Source organism: Dromaius novaehollandiae, chromosome 20 (genome assembly GCF_036370855.1).
Source record: "Dromaius novaehollandiae isolate bDroNov1 chromosome 20, bDroNov1.hap1, whole genome shotgun sequence".
In the NCBI taxonomy this organism is placed as follows: Eukaryota; Metazoa; Chordata; class Aves; order Casuariiformes; family Dromaiidae; genus Dromaius; species Dromaius novaehollandiae.
In genome coordinates, this window is record NC_088117.1 from 3,176,018 (window position 1) to 3,199,460 (window position 23,443).

At 39.3% G+C, this 23,443-nt stretch overlaps 1 protein-coding gene across 1 annotated transcript in view; it reads left to right on the forward strand.

Moving 5' to 3' along the window:
• Positions 1-23,443, forward strand: part of PNPLA7 (patatin like phospholipase domain containing 7) — a 131,980-nt gene that overhangs the window by 14,767 nt on the left and 93,770 nt on the right. Inside the window, exons 10-18 of the mRNA XM_026113824.2 lie at positions 1,182-1,310; positions 2,681-2,761; positions 3,863-4,007; positions 4,969-5,061; positions 9,655-9,755; positions 10,665-10,823; positions 15,152-15,229; positions 17,337-17,542; positions 22,369-22,500. Of these exons, the coding sequence (XP_025969609.1) occupies positions 1,182-1,310; positions 2,681-2,761; positions 3,863-4,007; positions 4,969-5,061; positions 9,655-9,755; positions 10,665-10,823; positions 15,152-15,229; positions 17,337-17,542; positions 22,369-22,500 (1,124 nt within the window). The remainder of the gene's footprint in view (positions 1-1,181; positions 1,311-2,680; positions 2,762-3,862; positions 4,008-4,968; positions 5,062-9,654; positions 9,756-10,664; positions 10,824-15,151; positions 15,230-17,336; positions 17,543-22,368; positions 22,501-23,443) is intronic.

The window sequence follows — 23,443 nt, forward strand, 5'->3', positions numbered from 1 at the left end:
TCCAGAGTGATGAAAGTGGTATAAAACATATCTTGTTTGGTGTCGGTGTATTCTTTAGGCAGAAATTCTTTACATGTCAATGATTGCATTCAGCTGTTTAATGCTCTAGATGACTTACAGGTTGTTTCATTTATATTCAACATCTTGTATTGGTATGTTTAGCGTTTGAAAAATTTGCCTTCTGCTGCTCAGGAGGCATGAAAGCTTCAGATGCTGCGAGATGACTGTGTGAAAGTAGAAACTCCATTTCTTTTTTAGCTCATGCTTCATCCAACAAAAGGATTCCTTTTATCTTTGAAACGTTAGATAAGTCAGGGAAACCTTCCTTGTTTTGCTGGATGAATTTGTGGGCGACAAGCATTCTGTCCAGCATCTCCTGATGGGGTAGAAGGGGCACTGGCTGGAGCTTTCATCAGTGTTTAGCAATAGATTTTTGTAAATGTCTTTTCTAAATCAGGGAGGGAAAATCCTAAAACAGAAGCTTGTCTTCCAGGGTAAACATCTCTGCATTTTACCCACTTTTAGTTTTATCTTTCACGAGTTTGTTGATCCTTCATCTATTGTTCTAGCAAATCAGGGTAGTTAAGATCCAGAGTTTCTCAGGTAAAGAGAAGTTTGGAATATATATATATATATTTTTTTTTTTAAGAACACAAGAAGTGTGCCTGGTATTTTTTGGTCATATTCCATTGTATATATAATTATTTGTTATATATTCTATTGTTTTCTATATTTCTTCTGATTTGGTGAATCTAAGATTGTTACTGCAGCAAATAGCTTGGTTGTCAGTCCAGGTAATAAAATCAGCAAAACCACTTTTTTTCTGCCATTGGGAATAGCTAGAAGCTAAGATACTTCAGAAGCTTGGCTTTGCCTGTAATAAGACTGTAACAGAGTTGATAGACTAGCCAGTTCCTCTTAACCTGATACACCTTCTTGTAGCTCTTATTTCTCTATTGCTGTCCCTGTTTAATGCTAGTGAAATTGCCTGTGTGAATTCACCTGGCCACACTGCCCTCATTACACCATCTGCAGGTCAGGGAGTGTAAGTTCAAGGCCTTTTGTGGTCAGATGATGTATGTCAAACATATAGAATATCCATGTAGAAATTTGGGAAGCCATTAGGAAGAAGTGGAACAGGTGATCAGTGGAATAAACTTGTCTCCAAAATTTTCTAATAGGGTCATCCTGCTCCCTATAAAACAGTCTCAGCCCGGGCGGCCGTTCCATCCACAATACTGCGACTGCCAGCAAGTGCCTTTCAAGATGTCTTCCAGAAATATCCTGAAACACTTGTTAGAGTGGTACAGGTAAGCTTCGTTCTTAAGTATAGTAATAATTAAAATATCTTCTCCTTTACATCTTGAACTTGGCATAATTTTTAAGTTCAGCAAGCCCACCCCTTTACAGATATGGAATTGTTTGGTGTAGCCTCTTCTCAGGATTTGGGCTAGCTTAAGGTGACCTGCTGTTCCCCCCACTCTTGGAGTCCTAGGCTTATCGACCTCAGCGTTAACCGTGTACAGGAAGAAATAATTCTTACATATACATTGAATCAGTTTCTGCATGTGACAACCCCTCGAATGAGCCTGACCTGCACTGTAAGCTCTTTGGTCCTGGTGGCCTGGGCTCTGCCTTGTGCTGACCCACCACCATCGTTTCAAATCAGCTGAGAGTGTGGCAAGAAGGACAGTTGCATGTTCTGAGAACAGACTGACCTACCCTCAGAAGCTGCTTGTTGAGGGCGGTGATTCTTTGTAAAATGAACAAAACTCACACTGACTTGTGAATCTCTACTTCAGAAGCAAATGTCAGCGCTCAAGGAAAGAGCTGTGCCTCGTATTAGAGCTTTAAGCTCAGCTTCCCTTGCTTTGCAGGAGCTTAGACAGTTTTTAAGTGAGCACTGCAGATATGTCTGTACGTTCGGCAAAGGGAAGCTTGTGCAGGGACAAGATATCGTGTGTTTCAGTTTGGAGAGTTTGAGTGGCATGTTGTCTCACAGTTATGATAGTTGAATGGAGTGCATCTGACTTGATCAGTCCTTCTGATTTGTTCTTTTGTTTTACCATCACTTCTAAATCTCTTTGTCCATGCTACTGTTCTGGTATCTGGATGACTTATGGGTGACACATTAACCTCCTAATATCGACAGTATAATCTGTTCTCCTAAACCAGTTTCATCTGCTGTATGAGAGCTGATACAAAAGACAGGATGGCATGAAAGTGGGGATGAGCTGTCAGAGCAGAGGAAGGTCAGGTTTGATTGCTTTCAATGGCAGTGATGTCTTAGCGCCAGTTTAAAGTGTTTGTGGAGCAGTAGCCCAGATTGTAGGGGAAAGTTGAAATTTTTTTAATGAAGGAGAAAAAAATTGAAGCAAATGCTTTTACTTCAAGGCATGTTTATTATTAATATTTACAGGAAAAGGCATTATTTGGTGTTTGGGAGTAGGTCTTTTTGGATTCTTTGCTTGTGCCATCAAGTGGCTCTGAAATTTTTGGTAAATCACCTGATTTATCTGTACCTCAATTTATCAATTTCAGTTTATACTGTATTAGAGTGTAGTCCATGTTTTTATGAAGTGCCTTCAAGTCCTCTGGTGCATGACTGTATCTAAATGCAGGAATGAGTGTGTGAGAATATTAAATCCATTCCTGTTGTCTCTCCATTTACCATTTCTAGATCATCATGGTGAGGCTGCAGAGAGTGACATTCCTGGCTTTGCACAACTACCTTGGCCTGACTACTGAGCTCTTCAACTGTGTAAGTGTGGGAGACGTTTTATTTGCTCTTACTCTGCAGCCTGTCTGTGACTTGGCACAGAGGTGTTGCTTGTTTTGGAAGAGCACAAGCATGAACTTAAGTAGAGCAAATGTTGCTCATTAGTAACGACAGTACTTGAGACGTAAAGCGCTTGTTATAACCAGTCCATAAAATCTAGCCTATGCTGATGCCTAGGGAATTGGACGGGAAAAAAAAAAAGCTAAAATTATGAAAATTTGAAGCATATCACTTCTGAGCGCACCGGTGCATTAGTGTGCTGCAGCAAGTCCTGATGTGCATTAATGATACTTTGCCACTTCTACCTGTAATAGTTCAAAGGCTGGTTTTTACGCTGTGTCTTGAGAATGCAGCCTGCCTTTGCGATTGCTGATGTAACATCACTGCGTGTCTTAAAATGATACTATGCAATTTGCATCATTACTTTTTCTCAGCCTATTTTCTGACATTAACTCCCAAGCTCTAAAATGTGTGAATGGGTGTCTTTGGGAGAGTGAAACAGAGACATCATATATTTGTGAAAGAAAATGAACAAAAAGGTAACTCCCTCAGCAGATAAGGATGGAATACCAAAGTGATTTCCATTCTAGTTTTTCCTGTTTGCGTTCTCAGCAGATGGGCTCAGTCCACAAATTTAAAGGTCACTTTACCTGTCTTAGATTTTGCAAGGCTGTATTCCTTGTACTTCTTGCCTCATTACCGTGTCAAGATTTCAGTGACTGGAAGCCTAATAGGTTCTTCAGATCATCTGGTTGAGAGCTATGTTCTTCCTAATGTGACTTCAGGAGCTCTGTCTGGTTGATGGGAGTATTGCTTTTTCTGTTAAGTGATATATAGGATAGAGGAGCAAGAACGAGCTATTTTGTCCGTTCTGTGTATGACTGGTGAAGCTCTGAACGTAGCTTAAAGGCCACTTTAAAATATGTATTCTAACTAGGAAAGGCCAAAGAGTCTACTTAGTACACCTCTGAAGTCACTGTAAAATGTAACTTTCTGCATATCTGTCTTACAACACAGGTGTAAGTGGATGTCTGGGTGTATCTTTTACACCTTGCTTTATCATTTTCACCTTGCTTCTTGCAGCAAAGCCAAGCCATCCCCCTGCTCTCAGTGGCGAGTGTAACATCTGGAGGAGGTTCAAACAAAGCAGTAAAAAGACAGATGTCTAACGTATCAGAGGAAGAGCGTGGAGAAAAGTTTGAAAAAGCTGGGGATGCTCCAGAAATAGGTAATGTTTCTGGAAATGTGTAATAAGTGGCATTCTGTGATATGCTCTTCATCAGACGATTTTTATTTGCTTAGAGCAGTTGGGGATTGTCTTAACAAATTGGTCTGTGTTTTCAAGTCTTTAGATAGTCCTTAGTTTTGATAGGAATTATTACTGTGGTGTTAAGGGTATTGGGGTGGTGAAGGAAAGCAGTGTCCCAATACTGACTTCATAGGAAGAATTGAAAAAAAATCTGTACTTGGGATAATAGCAGAAGACTTGCTGGATGCAAGGAGGCTTTTGGATTGAGAACCCCCTGGAATCTACATAGAAAGAAACAGAGTGAAAATAAAGGCAGTTAAGTAGAGACGTAGAGTAGTCTCCTCTTTTTCAGAGCTGCTTTTAGGTGTGTCCACAATCATTTCCCTTTGTCTGCTGTTTTTGTAATGTATTTTGTGATACTCTGTGAACATATCACAAATGTCATTGGATTTGTGCTTTGTAGTCCTGGGAAGGAAAACAACATTACTTCACAATAGGTTGCTGCCTGTGTTGCTTTTCCAGGTCACAGCTGAAGCTGATTGTAGAATCAGGAATAAATGTCTGCTCTCTTGAGTTACGATCTAATATATCTTAAAGATAAGGTCTGTTGCATGTACAGTTGCTCTTGTTATTTGAGAGAGTGAATCTCAAATAGCAAGGAAGAAGGAATTTGTGGGATTAAGTGTCTGTATGGAAGCTGAACCTAGGAAAACAGTTTGAGTTGAATTTTGCCTTTGAATTAAAAAAATTGTTAATAAAATTAAATAAAAATGAGACAGGTTTAAACATAATATTTAAACACTGGTGTTTGAAAAATTGTTGAAGGCTGTCTTTAAGGTTTTGAAAGTGGGTGGTGGAAAGTTCTTGCTCTCAGTGTAGTTTGTTTTGTTAGGGAGTGTTTTGTGTTTACATCTGTGTAATGCTTGTTTCTAAATTTCAGATGCACCGAAGATCTCTGGTACAGAAAGCTCTGAGCACGTTTTCAGAAGAAGCTTTTCTTCACCTCCTTCAACAGGGTCAACAGAGGCTCCTGGTAAGTGGTGCCTGGGAAAATTGTGGGGAATATAATGTATCTAATCCTATGGGATCCTATCGTATCAGTGGACACATGTCCTCTGGAGTACTATGTTAGATAATCTTGTTTGTTAGGTATCATCTTCAGGTAGTACTGCTTCCTAACTCATGAAACATAAGTCAGACATTTATTTTCTGGAGTTACAAATGGCCTTCTAAGAGAGCATTCCTTTGCTGCCGGTATTAGCAATGGTGAGCATGCTGTAATGAGGCTATTGGGAGTCCTGCAAATCAAGAGCTTTATTAATTGATATAACTGAAATAAAAGTAAGCTACTACATATGCTGTCTTCTTTCATGTAAAAGATGACATGCTTGGCTGATTGTCCCCAACAGCACATAACACAGCTTTGTTGCTTTGAGTGGAATGTCTCTTTGAATGGGTAGTAAAGGTGATTTATCATTGAATGTTCTGATGAGACGTTTATGAGGCTGAGCTGATTTGATGCTGCAGTATTCATTTCAGTATCCTTCAGACATCTCAACTGTAGATGTCTTCCTCTGAACCGTATGTTTAGGTTAGCTCTATAACCAAGGTAGAGAAACTACCTCTACTTTTTGGGTGCATCACAGAAGGAAAGCATCCATCTGTAGTCAGCTGAATGCCACCCTGCCCATCCTGAGATAGTTATAAGGCCATGCTTAGGTCATGGAGTGATCACTGAAATATGGTTATCTAGAAGTCATACAAAGCTTAATCAGAGGAATAAAGGCGTCCCAGATCCATTAGAAGATACATATATTGCTTACACTAACTATTAAATGGTTTAGGAGATAAGAACACATACCAGTGATTAGAGGGGAGCGAGACAGGGAGGGCAGGATGGCTTTCCTTGAGATAAGCTCTCTGCTTCTTGCTATCAAGTTAAATTGGTGGCATATATAGAAGAGAGGAATGGGTAGCAGATTCTCTTACATGTTGCTTCATTCTTAACAATAGAGAATTAATTTGCTTCCCCTTTAGGTTCTGCTATGCAAGTGTATAATATCACAGTTATAATTTTTTGGTAACTTCCATGTTACTGGTCAGAGGGATGGATGTGGCAGAGAACTAGGATTTTGGCTAGTGATAAGTAAACCATCTATCTGAGCCAGGGAAACATGAAGGGAAAATATGAAGTGATGTGTGCTGGGTTTGGCTTTATTTTCATATGTTTTAAGTGGGTTTTTGCTATGCATTATAGAATATACCAGCAGAACTGACTCTGTGGTGAATTAAGTAATGCTTACTTGAGTCTTGGAACATAGTGATTTTTGCACTAGATAAATGCTGTAGTTCAGTGCGATCTTCCAATGCAGCCCTGTACCATTTTTAAGGTAGTGTCCGTGCGTGTTTTTAGAGCCTTTCCGTGGAAGGTTCCCTGCATATTTAACAGTGAATCTGTCCGTTTGTCCTTCCTTTCTCCTTCTATATGTCATAAGAGTTATGTTAGGCTACACAGAGCTTAGCAGGGAAAGAAAATTAATTTTTACTGACAGAAGAGCATAACTAATTGGGTAATTATGATTTGCCTCAGTTAACAGAGCTGACTTCTGCTCACTGCAGTGAGGTTATGGTCACTGTTTAGCTTGCACGGGAAGTATCTCGAAGTCTTTAGTAAAAAGATCAAGATCTTGTTTCAGATCCTGTTCTACTGCCATACTGTGTATTTGGACTCCATGGGGATATTGATTATATTGATCCTTGATTCAGAGAAAGGAGAAGTATGCTATTATCTCAGCATCTTTTTCTTGCTTGGCTGCTTGGAGTGGGCAAAAGCTGCTAAAAGTAACTTTGAAGAAACCCTCAGCCTATAGCTGCTGTGTTTCATGTTAGATAGCCATACAAAGAAAAAATACAATTCATACCCCAACCCTAGAATCAACTGAGGCAATAAGGTTAAGTGATGAAATATGATCCTGTCAGCTCATGTTAGTCTACTTTGTAAGCACGCTAAGCCTTTATGTGGAGAAAGGTAATTAGGCCATGTGGAATATCGGGGCTGGTAGGTAAACCGTGGGGGTCTTCTGTGTGTGGTAAGTTCATCAAAGTATTATTGCTTCTGGAAACGAGTGTTCCCAACTTAAATCCTGCAGGTGAAGTAGCAGTTATCTTTCTTTGTCAAAAGATAAGAGAAGCTGTTTTTCTCTTGTTTAAAACCAAACTGCACCTGACCTACAGCGTACATGCAGGAGTGTAGGACCACCGGCATTGGGAGGCACAGGTAGTTGAGTGAGTGAGTACTTAGAAGGAGGGAGGCAGCTGAAATCCTGCCAGCAAATGTGTCGGTTACCATTGTTTTTGCAGTGACTTCCACACCAGCAGTGTGTGGGATACCGGTGAGCATGTGTTCATCAAACAGGATTGCATTCCACTCCTGAGTTTCCCACCGCCTTCTGTTCTTTTGAGTCAACAGTTCTAGTTAAAGCTTGTTCTGCTATATCCTTTCTAATTCCCATTTCAGCAACAAGACAGTTTAACTAATCACTGCGTGGGAAGCTTATATCTACAGATTGAGATAAAGACTTCTAATTTGAACAGAAGTCTAGCAGACATAAACTTTTGCTCTTAGTGCTTCTTCTTTTCTTCTCTCTCTGACTTTTAATATGCAGAGCAATGCAGAGGATGCTTTTCATGCCTACGTGCCCGTTATCAGATTATTTAGGTTTAACCTAGTAAGTGTGCGTTTAGATTTAAAATGCGCTTGGTGTATTGGGGTTTAGTAATTATGCTGGCACTGATTTGTGGGATAGTTTACTTGATAGATAGTCAAATTAGCCCACATGGAGTTCTGTGCTGCTATTTCCAGTATCTGGGCTTTGTTGTTTACAGCTGATTTAGGAAGTTCCAAGTCGCAGTGTGTGTATGTGTGTGTATATATATATACACACACACACACCGTATGAAATTCAGCCAGTAGCATGAGTTACACTTTGGTTTTGTGGGTTGGAAGTTTTGCTGATGATAATCTTTGGGTCAACCTGTTTGGTTTTTTTGTTTGGAGGCTGATCACTGAATAACGTTATGATCCCGGTGACAATTGTGGATTTAATGCATGTAAAGACTTGTTCATATTTGTAGATAAGATGGAAAAGCAGAAGTACTATTACATAGGTCTGAATCCCTGGGACAGTGGGTTTCTCTCCTTGTCTGAGTTGGGGAGAAGATAGGAGTCAAACTCTCTGATATAGAGGAATTGTATTTTTAAAATTAAATTTCATGAGCAAGTAATATTTTCATCTGATCATATTCAACAAGGATAAATATAGGGCAACTCCATACTTCCAAAAGCTAACTTCCCAAAGATCAAGGAAATCCTAGGCAAGCTTGGGGGCGGGGGGGAGGAATTCAGAGTTAAAAACTGGGAGCTCTTTCAGAGTTTATTAGGTGACTAGATTCAACAGTCAAGGAAGAGTAGTGTCTCCTGTTTTTTGGCAGCAATTTGTATTTAAAGAAGTGTAATAAAATGTAGTAAGGGAAGAAAAAAGCCATAGGGGAAAAAACTTGAACTTTTCTAAAAGCAGCATATTTTTGAGATATGTTACACATAGAAACACAATAAAAATGGTTATAGGTCTGTTTATAATTTGAGATTGCAATCTCTGCATCGTTCTTAACTATTTCGCCAAGTTAAACATTTCTGTGAATTCGCACATCATTAGGCTGAAGTGCAAGAATCCTGTTCAAAGTAATTAAACAGGAGGTGTTTCCCAGTTATGTTTTAGTAATTACTCATCTCAGATAAGTTCCTGGAAGATGGATGGGACAACCAAGGAGCTGTAATTTTGAGATGTATTAAAGAAGTAATAAGATAGGAGAAGTACAGAATAGAAGTTGTTAGTGACTCTAAATTCGTGAATCGAATAGGTGAGACCTGTGAGAGACTTCCTTGTGTATTTCTAAGCACATGAAGTGCTTTGAAAATTTGGACAGGTTGTATAAAAGATCTGAAATGATTTTAGGAATGGCAGGGAGCAGGGCAAATGCTTTCTAGGGAGGGACTCTAGGAAGTTGCCGATCATTATATTCTTCCCATGAAAGCTCTTGCAATATTATCAGGTATGAAAAGGTTCCTTGGTTTAGTGGAAAAAAGGTTAATAAGAATCATTTCCTGGAAACCGAAGCTAGGTTATTTCATGCACACAAGAAGGCACAGGTTAAAAATTAAAAATTAAAAAAAAAAAAAAAAAAAAAAAAAAAAAGGCAGGGGGAAACCCATAAGGAAAATCTTCAGTGTGATAGACTTGCCTTCTGCTGACAGTCTTCAAATCCAGAATGACTGTCCCTTGTCTAGCCCAAAGTAGTTATCAAACTCAGTACAAGAGTGGATTTGTGAATTTTGGGACTTACTGTATACATAAAGTCAGATGAGATGGTTTAAAGTTCCCATCAGACCTTCCAGGTCAAATAGAACTAGGAAATAAATCAGAACACGCAGATGCCACTTTCTATTTAGTTCTCAACTTCAGAAAGAAAAAAGAAATGTTGCTAGACTTCCTATACCTTCGGCTATCTCAGAGAAACTCTAATAATAGAAATGCTTAAAAAAAATTTTTTTTTATATTGCTTGTAGGTAGTTCTAGTGGTGCTAAGTCAGACATGGACATGGCTTATGAAAGAGCCAGAGTGCACTTTGGCTCAGAAGACACTGCCAGCAGTCCTATTGTGGGCAAGGTAGGTCGTCTCTGTTGGAAATTCCACCATTTTTCTTGCACTGTATTTTACCCATCCTTATTCTTCTAGTGATTTCAATGCTTGCTTTGAATGCTCTCTCACTTTGAAACTTTGCTCTTGCACGTGTACAGCACTGTTGTGAGTTCTCGTGGTTGGTGGTCTTTGACTGGTGTACTTTAAACGTGTAGCTGCTTGAGTAGATTTTGGTGACCGGACTTCTTGGTGAAGAGCTTGAAACTCTAGAGACTTCCATGGCAAGCAATAGCAAAGCATGTGCTGCAACTTCTTGATTTTAAATATTAGGTTTCTATGACTTGTGAAAAAGATTATTTGGAAAAGTGAATTTGTCAGATCATGTTTTATTTGTGAGAACTCCTTTACATCAAGGAATTCAAAACTCATGTCTACCTGTAAACTTTCCAGTTGGGTTTTCAGTCATGATTTATAAATATTCTTTTTCTGGTGTGCTTTTTATGAAGACTAACCTGGAAGTTAAGAGCACAAAAATGCACAACTGAATTATAAATCCTTGCAACCCAAAATCTGAAGAGAAACTGTGGCTCAGCATCTGGCTTTGATGGACACTTTTTCTTTTTCCTGCTCCTTTGTATACTTTTACTGTTTTGGTTGACTTCTAGTTCTATCAAGTTGGCAGCCGCCCAGTTTGCGAAAAGTCCTATTCTTCCCTTATGCAAACTGTGATGAGTAGCTATTTGACTTGACTGTCAAGCTCTGCAGAAAAATACCCAGCTAATGAAGTTAGCGAGCTGTTGCCTTTTTGAAAACCCACCTTTTTTTAGGCCACCAGTCATGGTGGATGGGAGAGCACAGATGATACTGTCAGGTTTTGCTAGGTAGGTGCCAATTACAACATGCAAAAATGACACTTGGTTGATCTGTTCTTTGCAGTCAATATTGAAGAAGACTGTGACAGTGACAGAAACTCCTTCAGCAGTTTTCCATTATACTGATCGTGAGCTTGCTGTGCAAGATTCCTGTAATAGTAAACCTATTGATGCCATCTTTGAAGCGGCGAAGAAAGACTTTTCAACCTTGATGAAACTTGATGTAAGTTATTGCAGGAAAAAATGGCCTCCTTTTCACTTTTCATCTCATTCTGCCGGGCACTAAAAGGTAAATTGTCTCTCTAACACATTGTAGACTGACTGAATGCTTTATTCTCTAGTCTGTTCAGGTTATTACCAGGACTAAAATAAATCTGAATTATTCTGCCATTTGAAAAGACTGTACTGAAATGCACTGCATGAGTCTTTTCTTACTGAGTACAGATTTGTTCCTTTGAGAAGTAAGTATACAATTTCTGGTGCCTTGTAATTTCATGCTCTTGCTGACTGTGTGAAGGAGTTGTTACGTAAAGGCATTCAGGTGATGGCTGAATTGATTAATCCCATTGGCATAGCGAATTGGTTAATCCCTTTGGCATGGCATCTAAATACCTCATTTGATTCCAGAACTGAATATCTGTGTTTGAGTACTGGCTACGTCTGCTGTCTTCGATACTTCGTGCCCTAACAGCCACTGCTGATGAGTTCAGCCCTTGCTTCTCGCCTTTGATGTATGAATGTGGAGTACAGAACGTGCCGTGTGCCCCTCTTTCTTAAACATGCTGCAAGAAGGAATAAAACTGCTTTTTTTTATTGTTTCTGTGAATCCAGCTGCATTTCATTACAGTGCTTCAGAGGTATATCTGTTCATGCAGCTAATCACACAATTTGGAAAGATTGTGCATCTGAATCAGTTACAGATGTCCTGGTTTTATTACACCATACATTTCAATAACTGAAGTCTGATGCTGTCAGAGCCTTGGCACACCTGCTGCAGTCTCCTTCTCTGCTTTAAGGACTCTCACCAAAGGATGCTTGCTTTTCTGTTAGCTAGAACTTAAAAGATTTTACTTTTGGATTCTCACATTCCTGATTTCCAAATTATTTCCATTGCAACTTCAAACTCTTGGTCATGATCTTTCAGCTGCGAGTAGTGAGGCTCTATATACGTGCCTCATGTCGTTGCTTCGACTAAGGCACGTGGTACTGTCTCTTAATCTGCAGCAGATGACTGTCTTGGTGCATTCATTTTCAGTTTTTCAGGCATTTATATCAGTACGAAAGGCTACAGACTGTTTTAGAAGAAATTCTTGTTACAGATGGAGTAAAGTAGGACTATGTACTTTCATCTGTTCTGTTCAGCCTTCTGTTCATGTTAAGACTGGCCTCAGACTTCTTGGCTTGTGACAAAAGTTTGTATCGAGTATGCAACTGATGGTTTCCTATTTAACCCTATCAGATCACAAGCAAAAGCCCCAAATTACTGAAGCTACTGATTACGTCACATTCTTTTTGAATCTAGAATAAATTCCCAGTAATGAACAAGTAAGGAGACTAACTAGTCAGAGTTAACTGGAACAGTATCCTTAAAATGCAACATCTACTAGGCATTATTTTTAACTGGAAGATCTTAATAATAATGGGATAAGGTAGGCTTTTCAAACTATGATATTATAGCAATACAATTTTTCACAAGATAATAAGAATCTAGTGAAAAGTAGCCAAATGCTAAGAATTTAGTTTAAAGATTAGTGTTAATTTCTTCTATTAAGGATAGCAAAAGTTGATTCTTCTACAGGCATTGGAATGTAGCTCACTGTTTAAAATATATGCAGTACTGCTTACCTCAGAGAAGAAAATGAAATCTGTAAGCATTTATTTTAAAAAAAATCTTCTATTTCTTAGCTGACTAGTGGCGTTTTAGGGTGCTCTTTTTCAGACTAGCCAGTCAGTATGAGTAAAGTCAAGACGTTTTGATGGCAGATAGTGTTCTTTTCATGATACCGAGACACAGACAGGCAGACACAGAGGAGGGGATAACTTGCTACAGGAGAGGGGCAATATTATTTTGAATAACTCTTAGCTACCTGACTCGGGAATTATTATTATTTCATATAACTTGAATTCCTTAGATTCCTTGAATTCTATCATGAGCTGTTTTCAGTCTGAAATAACTCTCACATATTCTCAGCTTTATCTGCAGTTTTGATAAGAGAGCTAAACAGTGTTGGAGGGCAGCTCTTCTGTACGAGTTATAAGGCAGTTGAGATACTTTATTTTTGACAAAAAATATGTCTGTCTTAGCTAATTACTGCTTCTGTTTATTTTTTTGTGTTTCACCTCTGCATCATAAACCTCTGCTAATTTGTTATCCTATAAATTACAGCAACAAAGGGGAAAAAACTTGTCATGAACATGTGATTCTGTTGTGATAGCAACTTTTTAAAAAGCTAGCTGTTGGAGGAGAGGTCAGTGCAAGAAATGTTATTTAGCTCAAACCCTGTGACTATGCAATGCTGAATTTGGGGTTGCTTCCGAAACATCTGGTCATGCCATTTGAGAGAGAAGGTACTAGACAAGATGAGTCTTGATGTTCTTTGTCAATTCTTTTATTATTTAATCAAAGTAGTAATATCATGGAAAAGTAGGACTGCAAGGACTGCTCAGAGGTCATTTAGTCTCTTTTTGTGCCCAAGGCAGAATCAGATATTGCTAAGTCATTCCTGGCAGGTTTTTGTCTAAGCACTGTTATTAAAGATCTCCAGTGATCTTCACAGCTTTGTATGCAATCTATTCCAGTGCTTACGTTGCCTTAGACATCAAAAAATTATTTGTAACAATATTTTTAGTGCTAATACAGCCAAAAAGCCAATGATGGTTTATAAGTAGACCTGATAGAGAACTTTTTTTTTTTTTTAAACGTGGGATACTTTTGTGAATAAAAACTTTTTCTTTAAGTATGGGTAATAATATACAACCACAAATATATAAATACAGAAAAAAATCCTGGAAATTAGTTGAGTTGATACTACAGAACTGAAATATTTTGACAGGTGCTTGTCAGGTTCTTTACATTTGATATGTTCCCATGAAGCAGATTGGTTTCAATAAAACTATTTTTTGATGAAAATCTGTTCTTTTTAACAGCTGTAGGTGTAAAGAATAATTCTGGTTGTTCTAATTGCTCAATTTTTTCAACTGAAATGAACAGAGGAAAAACTAGCATAGCAGTTACAAAGCTAAAATGTTTTTATCTCTCCTGTATCCCTGCTGCAATAAGGTTCACAACTAAGGACAAATTCTTCTATGGCTGATTGCGTTAAATTGTGTTTTACTGTGCAGGTAGCTCTCTTTAAGTTGCTTTACTTCCGTGGTGTGAAATACTGTTAAATGCGACCAAAGTGTCTGGATTTGCCTTGCAGGTTGAGCTGCGAGACACCAGGACTGCTCAGTTACTATTTAGCATAAAGCAAAAGCCACGTAATTGAGCCTGTGTTTTTGGCCTTATCTGTTAAGGTGCTGTTAGTAAGATCTCATGCTTTTGAGGATTTACCGGTTTGGATAGGGTGGAACATTTTGCCCAAGAGTGGCTTGTGATGCGTTTCGAGGCACACATTTACTAATGACTGCACGTGGGATACCGAGTTGGATGGGCAGTACTTTGAGATGAAACAGAAAATCCTGTCCGTGCCTGGCGGCTGTCTTTGTCACATACTCAGGATTATATTTGTGATCAGATGTGGAGCTGGGAAGGGATTTTCTGCACAGCGGCTTGGTAGGAGCTTTAGTATTTTCCTCTGTTGTCTGCCTCATGAGGCATCGTTTTTCTGTTAAAATCAGTTGATGCGCTCAACCTGATAGCCTTACTCTTGCAAGGGTTTGGGAGTTGACTTCCAACCTGAGGGCAGGTATTTGGCCATCCTCCTTCCTATATGCCCTTCAAATTCAGGAAGCAAATGCCCGCTGTGCTGTGAGGTTCACGTGTGTATGCACACAAGAATTTGTTACTTCTGGGAAGTCTTTGGTCTGCAGCGCACATGAAAATCTGCTACTTGTACGCAGCACAGCTGACTTGTGTGACGAGGGGAGGGCTGTGATAAAGTGTTAGATCACTTTTTTTTTTTTTTTCAACTCTTCTGTGATACTGACCATCTTCTCTGGTTTCCCTTTCCTTTGAAGATAACTTTGTATTTCATGATTTTGGAGGCCTGAAATGCTGACTGAACTTTCATGGCAGGTGATGTAGGCTGGTCTCTGTTTATATTATACCCTTAGAGTCTGGGGCAGAACTGACCAATGCAAAATCCTGAAGGATCTGAGTCTGTTCAGGTGAAAAGTTAACATTTTTTTCCTTCTTGTAAAAAAAAAAAATGGTGGTTGTATAGAGAAATACAAGAACTATATTCCATGTTTTAAAGAGATCAAAGTACTTATGATGTTGTCTTTGAGTAATTATTTTATTTGCTTTATCTGAATCCTTCTTCACATTCTCAGATCTGTTTGTGTGCAATGATAAGTAAATTGTATTCTCCCTACGCTTTCTTTCTCCAGGATCCTTTGCTGTTGAACGGTAAAGTGACACTGCATCAGGTTACTGCTGGGACTGTGGTATCGAGGCAGGGAGATCAGGTGAGTATCATCTGAGAGTGAAGAGAGAGATAACATAAATGGTCTTTAATGGCTTTTCTGAAACACACTAAAGGTCCTTTTATGCTAGTATTCTTTCTCCACAAATGACCAATAGCGGATACATAAGGAAGACTGAGAAAAAGGCAAGCAGATAACAATAGCATTACTTCTCTGGCATGCTCTTCCAATTTCTAGCAATTTGCAGCTCAGGGACTTCCCGAGTCAAAGTTTTATTTTTTGTTTTTTATTTAACTCCAATATGGAATGTATTTTCAAGAATATGTCCACTTCAAATACATTGAGATGTTCAGCCTCTGCAAGATCTATGGCATGTATTTCCACAGCATAACTAAATATTGCATGGAGGACCACTTCCTTCTGTTTGGCTTTTGTATCTTATCATGAGCTAATTTTGTTTGATGTCCTCTATCTTCTGTACTGGAAGAGACAACAGTTGTTCCATATCCATCTTCTCTGTGCCACTCATGACTTTATAACTGCTTCTCATGTCCTGTCTCAGTCATCTCTTTTCCAGACCAGCAAGTCTAGTCTTTGGAAAGTCTTGTGCTATCCAGCAAGACCCTTACATATGTATAAAGATGAGCAGTAACTGAAGTATATATTTATTAGCTATATGTAGTGATAAAGCACTGGCCTGGAGTTTGTCAATGCTGAGTTTGATTCCAGGCTCTGCCACAAGAGTCTCATGTGCTTTTTTCTGTGGAACAGAGATCTGAGTAGAGACTGATCTCTGGTGCTCTTGTAAGAATATCCCAGATATTAAAGTGCTGATGAATGCATAATCTTAATAAAAATATGTAGGGTATTATTGCTTCGTAGGTAGGGACAGACCAAAGAGAAGAATCACTAGGAATTTAGATCGTTCATGTGCAGTGACTCAAAACAGCGGTCCAAATGCACAGTAGGTAAACTTCGCTCATCATCTTTGTGTGGCACTGAGTTTGTAAGAGAAAAAGAAGGCCCACTGGTGGTTTTGAGAGCCTTTCCTGTATAGAATCATAGAATCACAGAATGGTTGATGTTGGATGGGACCTCTGGAAGTCACCTAGTCCAAACCCCTGCTCAGAGCAGGATAAACCAGAGCATAGAGGTTGCTCAGGTCCATGTCTGGTTGGGTTTGAGCATCTCTAAGGATGGGGACTTCACAACCTCTCTGAGCCACCTGTTCCCATATGTGACCACTGTCACGATGAAAATGTTTTTTCTTATGTTCAAGTTGGGTTTTCCATATTTCAATTTGTGTCCTTTACTACTTGTCCTGTCACTGGGTACCACTGAAGAGTGGCTCCATATTCTTTACCTCCACCTCTTCCATGGCATTGATAAGATACACCCTGTCCCCCTCACACTTCTCTTCTGGCTAAACAATCCCAGCTCTTTTGACCTCTCCCCATACACAGAATAGCAGTGTAGCCAAAGTCACAGTGGAAATCTGGTACCCATCTGGTTTCAACTTCCATATGCTTCTAAATGCCTCCATGAGAAGGTGAGGAGTATTTGTTCCTTGCAGCTGACTGTGCAGCCTTTTTGTCAGGCCTTGCACTGGTGACTTCTGGTGATATCACTCCATTGTAATAGAATATTTTTCCCCTGTGCAATAGAAATCCAATGTTATTTGTTTATAGCAAAATGTATTATGATTATAAAAAGTGCATTTAGGATATAACAGGATTCATTTATAATACTGTTGGGTAACTAGAAAAGCTTATGCAAAGCGGATAAGGGCAGCTCCAATTACAATTTTACTGTAGCTTGCTGTAGTGCAATATCCCTCATCATGCTGCTGTGATTATCCCATCATCTCTGTTTGCAATTCCGTCCTTATTTTCTGAGGTCTTACAGATGGGGCCTTTGTTTTTCATAACTGTGCAGAGAGAAACACATTTTTCAGTATTGTGCGTGCTTAGTTTTAAATATTCATAACCTGCTTTTAATAATTCACCATTGTGCTTTATTTTATTACTTAATCGTTTAAAAACTATAGGGAGCTTTCTGGCAAACAGATTGGCCATGATAGTACTGTCATGGTGATAACTGCTTTAAAAACTGCAGGGATTTTATTGAGCTCTGTCTGTATCTTCTCCAGGATGTTAATGTTTGCTTTGTGATCTCGGGGATGCTTCATGTTTACCAACGGAAGATAGACTCTGAGGAGGACACCTGTCTGTTCATTACCCATCCAGGAGAACTTGTAGGCCAGCTAGCTGTCCTTACTGGAGAACCACTGATTTTCACCATCAAGGCCAATCGAGACTGCAGTTTCCTGTCTATTTCTAAGTCTCATTTCTATGAGTGAGTTCTGCCATGGAAATACATATTGATTTTTATGACTCTTTTGAACAAGAGTGGTGGATGTGCGTGTGGTGTAGTATTGCTAGAATGCATCTTGTAGCAAACCAGATAACTTATGTGAGGATTTTAAGTGTCCAGATGAACAGGATGTTATCTATAAATGGTTTTATCTCTTGCAAGAGGTAATGCAGGGAACACGATAATACTAAAAAATGATCGTCTCTTTTGTTCCAGGTTTGTAGAGCACTTAGCCCTATGAGGTCTGATTTATGATCAACATTCATACACTCAGTCGTAATCCAAATAATAAAATGCTGGCCAGAGCCCATGCTTTATTGGTTTAAGTGGTTTTTCTTGTCAGGTCCTTTCTCTTAGACTCATTACTCGTTTTTACTGGAGAGCTACCCCAGTTCTGTTTCCAACCACAGTGAAGTTAATCAGCCAAGGCTGTTGTGATACATTGGGAGCAATCAGTCTTGATGTAACTGTAGGTTTTCTGCTCTAACAGCATAGGCTGAAGAATAATGCCTCTTGGCGAGACAGATTCCTTTCTGGACCATGTAATGCATGACTTGTGACTTAGAGCTTAAAGGGGAATGTATGTACATATTCAAAAACAACAACAAGACCCCAAACAAACACAAACTCAGTATAGTGGCTGTGACTAATCTCATTGTCCCATATTAATGATTAATACCCTGGAGTTGTTCCGTGACCTTATCACTTAAGACTTAACAGCAGTTTGCACACATACACTGTATTGAATATTTCTCTCTAGTTCCTCTTCTTACCTTTGTTTTCGGCATTCCACTTGAATGTGCCATCAGTCCTGCGTTATGTGTAGTACTTCTTGAGGTTGTGTTTTCTAGGCCTCTATTATCTGGTACATCTTTGCCCACTTTTTACTTTTAAGTAATTCTAATTGTTTGTCTGTACTCCAATTCTACCGCGGAATCTTATTCTGCAATTTTTTATTATTGTTCTCAGACAAAGGGCTGTCTTCTATAAAAACTGAACATGTTGTTCTCTGCAGCATGCTCGGTTGACTGTATTTTCCCAAGACTGTGTGGCAGATATCAATTCTTTGACCCAATTTCTGGTAGATGCTCCCCTCTTGTGCCATTCTGTGCAATATCAGAGAGATTTCTTCCAAACTCCTGCTTTCCCTGTCTGTCTTCTACAGTTTTCCTTCTCATTTTTTACTTTAAGCTTCACTCTAGTTGTCTCCACCAACCAGTTAGTTTCTACTTTTTCCTCTTTTTCTGCTTTGATATTCAGTCCTGGATTGACTTTCTCATTTGCTTGAGCTTGTTTTCAAGAAGTCTCTCTTCTGATCTCTCAAGAAGAGTTATTTCTTGTTTATACCATCTTACCTCTTTGCTTTCACTCGCCCCTCACCAGTCAGTGATCTCTAGCCCTTGAGTATATCATCTCTTCACCGTTTTTGGAACCTTTCCAAACCTTTTTCTCCTTTAAAAAGTCCATTGCCAGTTCACCATATTTTATATCTCTATGATCTTTCACTGTTCCATCATCATAATTTTTCAGCTTCTCCTGAAGCCCAAGCTTTATATCACTGCTAACTTCTGTTCCCTTATTTGCAAATGGCATTGTAGAAAATCTTGGAAAAGCATAAGGTTTCTCCATCTATAAGTTTGTTCTTTTTTGCTTCCAACTCTATTAGAAAAATTTGCTGGTAAAGTGAGAACTACGTGTTATTTTCCACTGTCCTGCCTCATTTTATGTGCCTAGTCCTGTAACCGTAGGCTTTCTTCTGCACGTGCAGTCTTGCAGGATTGTTATTTTTTGTTGTTGTTCTTAACCTTACTACTGACCAGGAGAAATTTGACGATAATCTCTGCAGTTCTCCAGTATTCCTGTCTTCCTTCTTGTCAAATTTATTATTGCTCTTACTTTTTCTCTTTGAGCTGCCCCAGAACAGTATGTATACTACTCAGTTATTAGTGAGAAGGCAAAGTAGAAAGAACATGGTTACTGGTAGGCAAAGAGCACGATAATGGGAACAGCCCAGGGTTTGGAATTACATGTTGGATGTTGGACAACAGATTAAAACCTTTTGACTGAAACTTTGGGGCAGGAGCTTTTTACATAGTACTAAAATGGCTAAATAACTGTCTGTAAATGTAGAGTTTAAGTATAGGGGGTGACATAAGCTAATTATATAGTATATGCCTTAAATGCCTTGCTATTTTGCTGAAGTGATGTACTAAGTGTGCAGTGCCTACGCTGCAACTGTTGGTGTCTCCTGACAAATAGTGTAATCAAGTTGTCACCAGAATCCCTTGAGGGAATATGTTCAGATTCTGCACTGCTAGGGAGCAGGACTCTATCACATTTTTTTGCTTCAGGAAATTTCACAGTTTAGATTCTAATCATGTACGCCTGCCAGGGAAGCAGAAATGCTTTGATTTTATTTTGTATTGCCAGCCAAGTTGAGTATGGAATTACATCCACAAGAATATCTGCATAAGTCCCAGGCTTTCGTAGACACTGGTTTAGCCCTTTCATAGCTATATTTGGTTGGCTTTCTAATAAAGAATCCTGAGGACACCTTCAAAAGCAGTTTTCTGGAGTACAAGCTTCAGCTTTTAATTTTCCCAGTGCCATGCATGTGCCTAGCAGAAGAGCAAAGATGAAAATGCCCTGGTGAAAGAAAGGAAGCCTTGCTGATAATGGGGGAAAAATCTGTTCTTTTTTTCTTGTGCATAAGGGTGGGTTTTTACCTTGCATGCTAATATACCTCTAAAAGCTGTGTATTCAGTGAAGTAACAAAGAGCTCCAGACTGAACTAAAAGGAGCCTGTTACTAGCTTACATTTAGAATGCATGGGTATTAAGATACATATCTTGAGGGAGGAAAAGGAGTAAAGGGCTTCAGAGAGCCTGTGTGGGAGGAGAGTTTGAGGGCTAAATAAGCCAGTGCAGTAAAAATAATGATCTAAACCATTCAGGAGTTTTCAGGGGATTTATTTAACATGTAGAGCAGCTGATAAGAGGATGGGGCGTGGAAACCTCAGGGCAAGATAAAAGGGGCAGAAGAAAGCTGTCTCGCCATCCTCTGTTTTTGATGGCTGGATTTTTAAATAGCGCTAAACGTAAGAGTTGATATTCAGTTTAACTAATGTAATAGCACATAAGAGTGCAGGGATATGAAAGTGATGAGTTCAATATGGAATAGGGACATACTCCAACGATTTTGTTCCATTTCAAATTCAGGGATTTCAAGTGAAGAAATGTTAAGGTTCGTTATTGCCAAAAGAAGCAGTTTGAGGCACTGGGTAAAGGAGAGTTGAATAGTCAAGTGCGACAAGCGTGACGGCTCCCTACAATACCCTGGGGGCTGCGCTTGACAGTCGCTGTCAGTTCTGGGTCTTTGGTTGCAGCTCTAGAAGTAAGGAATGACAGAACTGATATTTTGGAAACTGTAGGGCAATTTCTGTCCTTTTGCAGACAGCTAAGAGGAGCTCCTGGTGAGTCTGTTTTTGATATCGCATTCCCGGATTGTATATCACTATTCAGGTGTTCTTTAAATTCTGCCAGGTTCCTGTGGCCCACAAAGAACTGTATTCCAGCTGGGGGGACAGACTCGGACAATGCTTTTTCCATGCCTTTCTCCCTTCCTTTCTGTTCCTTATGGTGAGAAAGTTAGATATGAAGCTCACAGGACTTGTGCTTAGTGGGAATTCCCATGTAGGCAGGGTCTCCTAAGTAGATTGCCTTCCGACAGTCCAGTTTCTTCATTGTAAATGAAACATTGATTCAGAAAATATACTGTGTATTTGTATTTTTTCTTGTTTCTGTCCATGTATGGCTTTAAGGTATCTTTAATTTATAGCTGTATCATCTGCATCTGCATACACTTTATGCACTGGATCCACTTACACTTATCTGCTCCCTTCTTTCTGAATTGTACCACCTCTTGTGAAATATCTGTTTTGTGGTCATCTGCTGTGCTCCAGCCAGAACTCAATTGCTCTTGATGCTGCACAGGAACAGGGAAGATACCTATATAAAGTGTATAGGTTGTAATTATCACTGACAGCCGAAATCTGTAACAGTCTCAACATTTTTCAGTTTGGGAACAGTATCTGATATCTTTATAGACCTATAAAGATCTGTAGGTCTATAGACATTTAAGCATCACCCAAAGATTCTGTATGAAGATCAGAAGCTTTATTGGAAGATGTTTCAGTTCTCTGTGATCTTTGCAACAGGGAAAAGGGAGTGTTTGGAATACTGAGCAGGTCTCTTAAAAAATAAAAGCATCAAACTTAACATACTAAGGGTCTGGCCTGAAAAATGTAGGTGGAACTGTCAGAACATGTGCATGTGCAAGAGACAGAGGGGTGCAGAATGGCAGGGAGGGCCAGTCTTCCAGACAATACCAACGTTTTCCTGAGCGTAAGAGACTTTGGGAATTTTGGAGGGTGGTTCATAAACAAGTGCTAGCACAGCTTCCATCCATCCAGCTACTCAATTAAAGAAGGGAACTGGGCCAGACAGCAAGTCGAGCAAGCATCTTACTTGCGTAGTCCTACTGCCGGTAGGATAGTGTCAGTTCGAGTGGCATTTGATTGGGGCTAGACTGGAAGGCTGGCCACCGCGCACTTTGTCATATTGCCATTGATGCAGTGTGGTAGTCAATGTTGGAGAGTGCGTGCATGAGCATGTAATAATTTTTGAAACTAAAGCATATTTAGCTGCTCAGTTACATAGGCAATAGCTGCATTGCGTTTTGGGGAAGGTGTTTCCGTATGCCTACTCCTGCTTTGAGGAGGTACTTAAATAACACTTTTTGTCTTCTAGGATAATGCGGGAGCAGCCCACTGTAGTTCTGGGTGTGGCCCACACTGTGGTAAAGAGAATGTCCTCGTTCGTTAGACAGATTGACTTTGCCCTGGATTGGATGGAGGTTGAGGCTGGCCGAGCTGTTTACAGGTGAGATGTAGACAAAATTCGCTGAAAATTTGCATCTTCAAAGCTGAAGAACTGTGCTCCCTTTTGTGACAGAGAGTAAAACACTCACTAGGCTGAATTTACCAACCATTCCATAGGGTTTATCTGTCTACCTAGTCAAGATTTTTCTGCAGTACCCTTCAACATCCCTTTAGTCTCTTGTCTACAGGTGTTATTAAAATTATTTCATACTGTTCGTCATCTTTTACATTGTCTCAGTAAGCTTTTAAAGTGGCATAGCTGATAATTAAGACACTAGACAGTCGTATGTTCTGGTGGTAGTTTCTGCATTATTGAGGGCATGAAGATTATTGCTCAAGGAGTTTTTCAGCCTTTATAGAGTAAAAGGAGAGAACAAACCTGAAAGTGAATTCAATTAGATTTGTTCAGCAGTAACTTGAAAATGTGCACTGTTATCCTGGATTATCCTTGTTAAGTTCAGGTTACCCTTGAAGAGCTTTAGTTTCATGGATTTTGTACTAGGATGCATTTGAGTCATAATATGGTTGCAACGGTGGGAGAATAAAGGTCTAATTTAGTATGCATACCATATAATAATAGTTTTAATTTCTCTTACTACTTCTGCAGTGCTAATACTAATGGAAGTCTTGGATTACTTTGTCTCAAAACAGTATAGTTGTCAAGGTCTTGTCAACATTTTTTGGAATTCCTCATGTTAACCTTAACTCCAGTAGCAGAAGCATTGCACTTGGTCTGTGTGCATATGTTATGCTGGAAATCTGCATGCCAAGCAACGCTATCATGCAAACTTTATATGGCAAGAACTTCCTTATAGGCTTAAGTTGTGCACCAGAAGGGAATCCAAATCTTGAGCCACTTAATGGTTTTTTTTCATCTTCAGCCTGCAGAATTTTTCTACACTTCCATTTCAATCTTTCAGTGATAACAAGCTCCTGCTGTAACT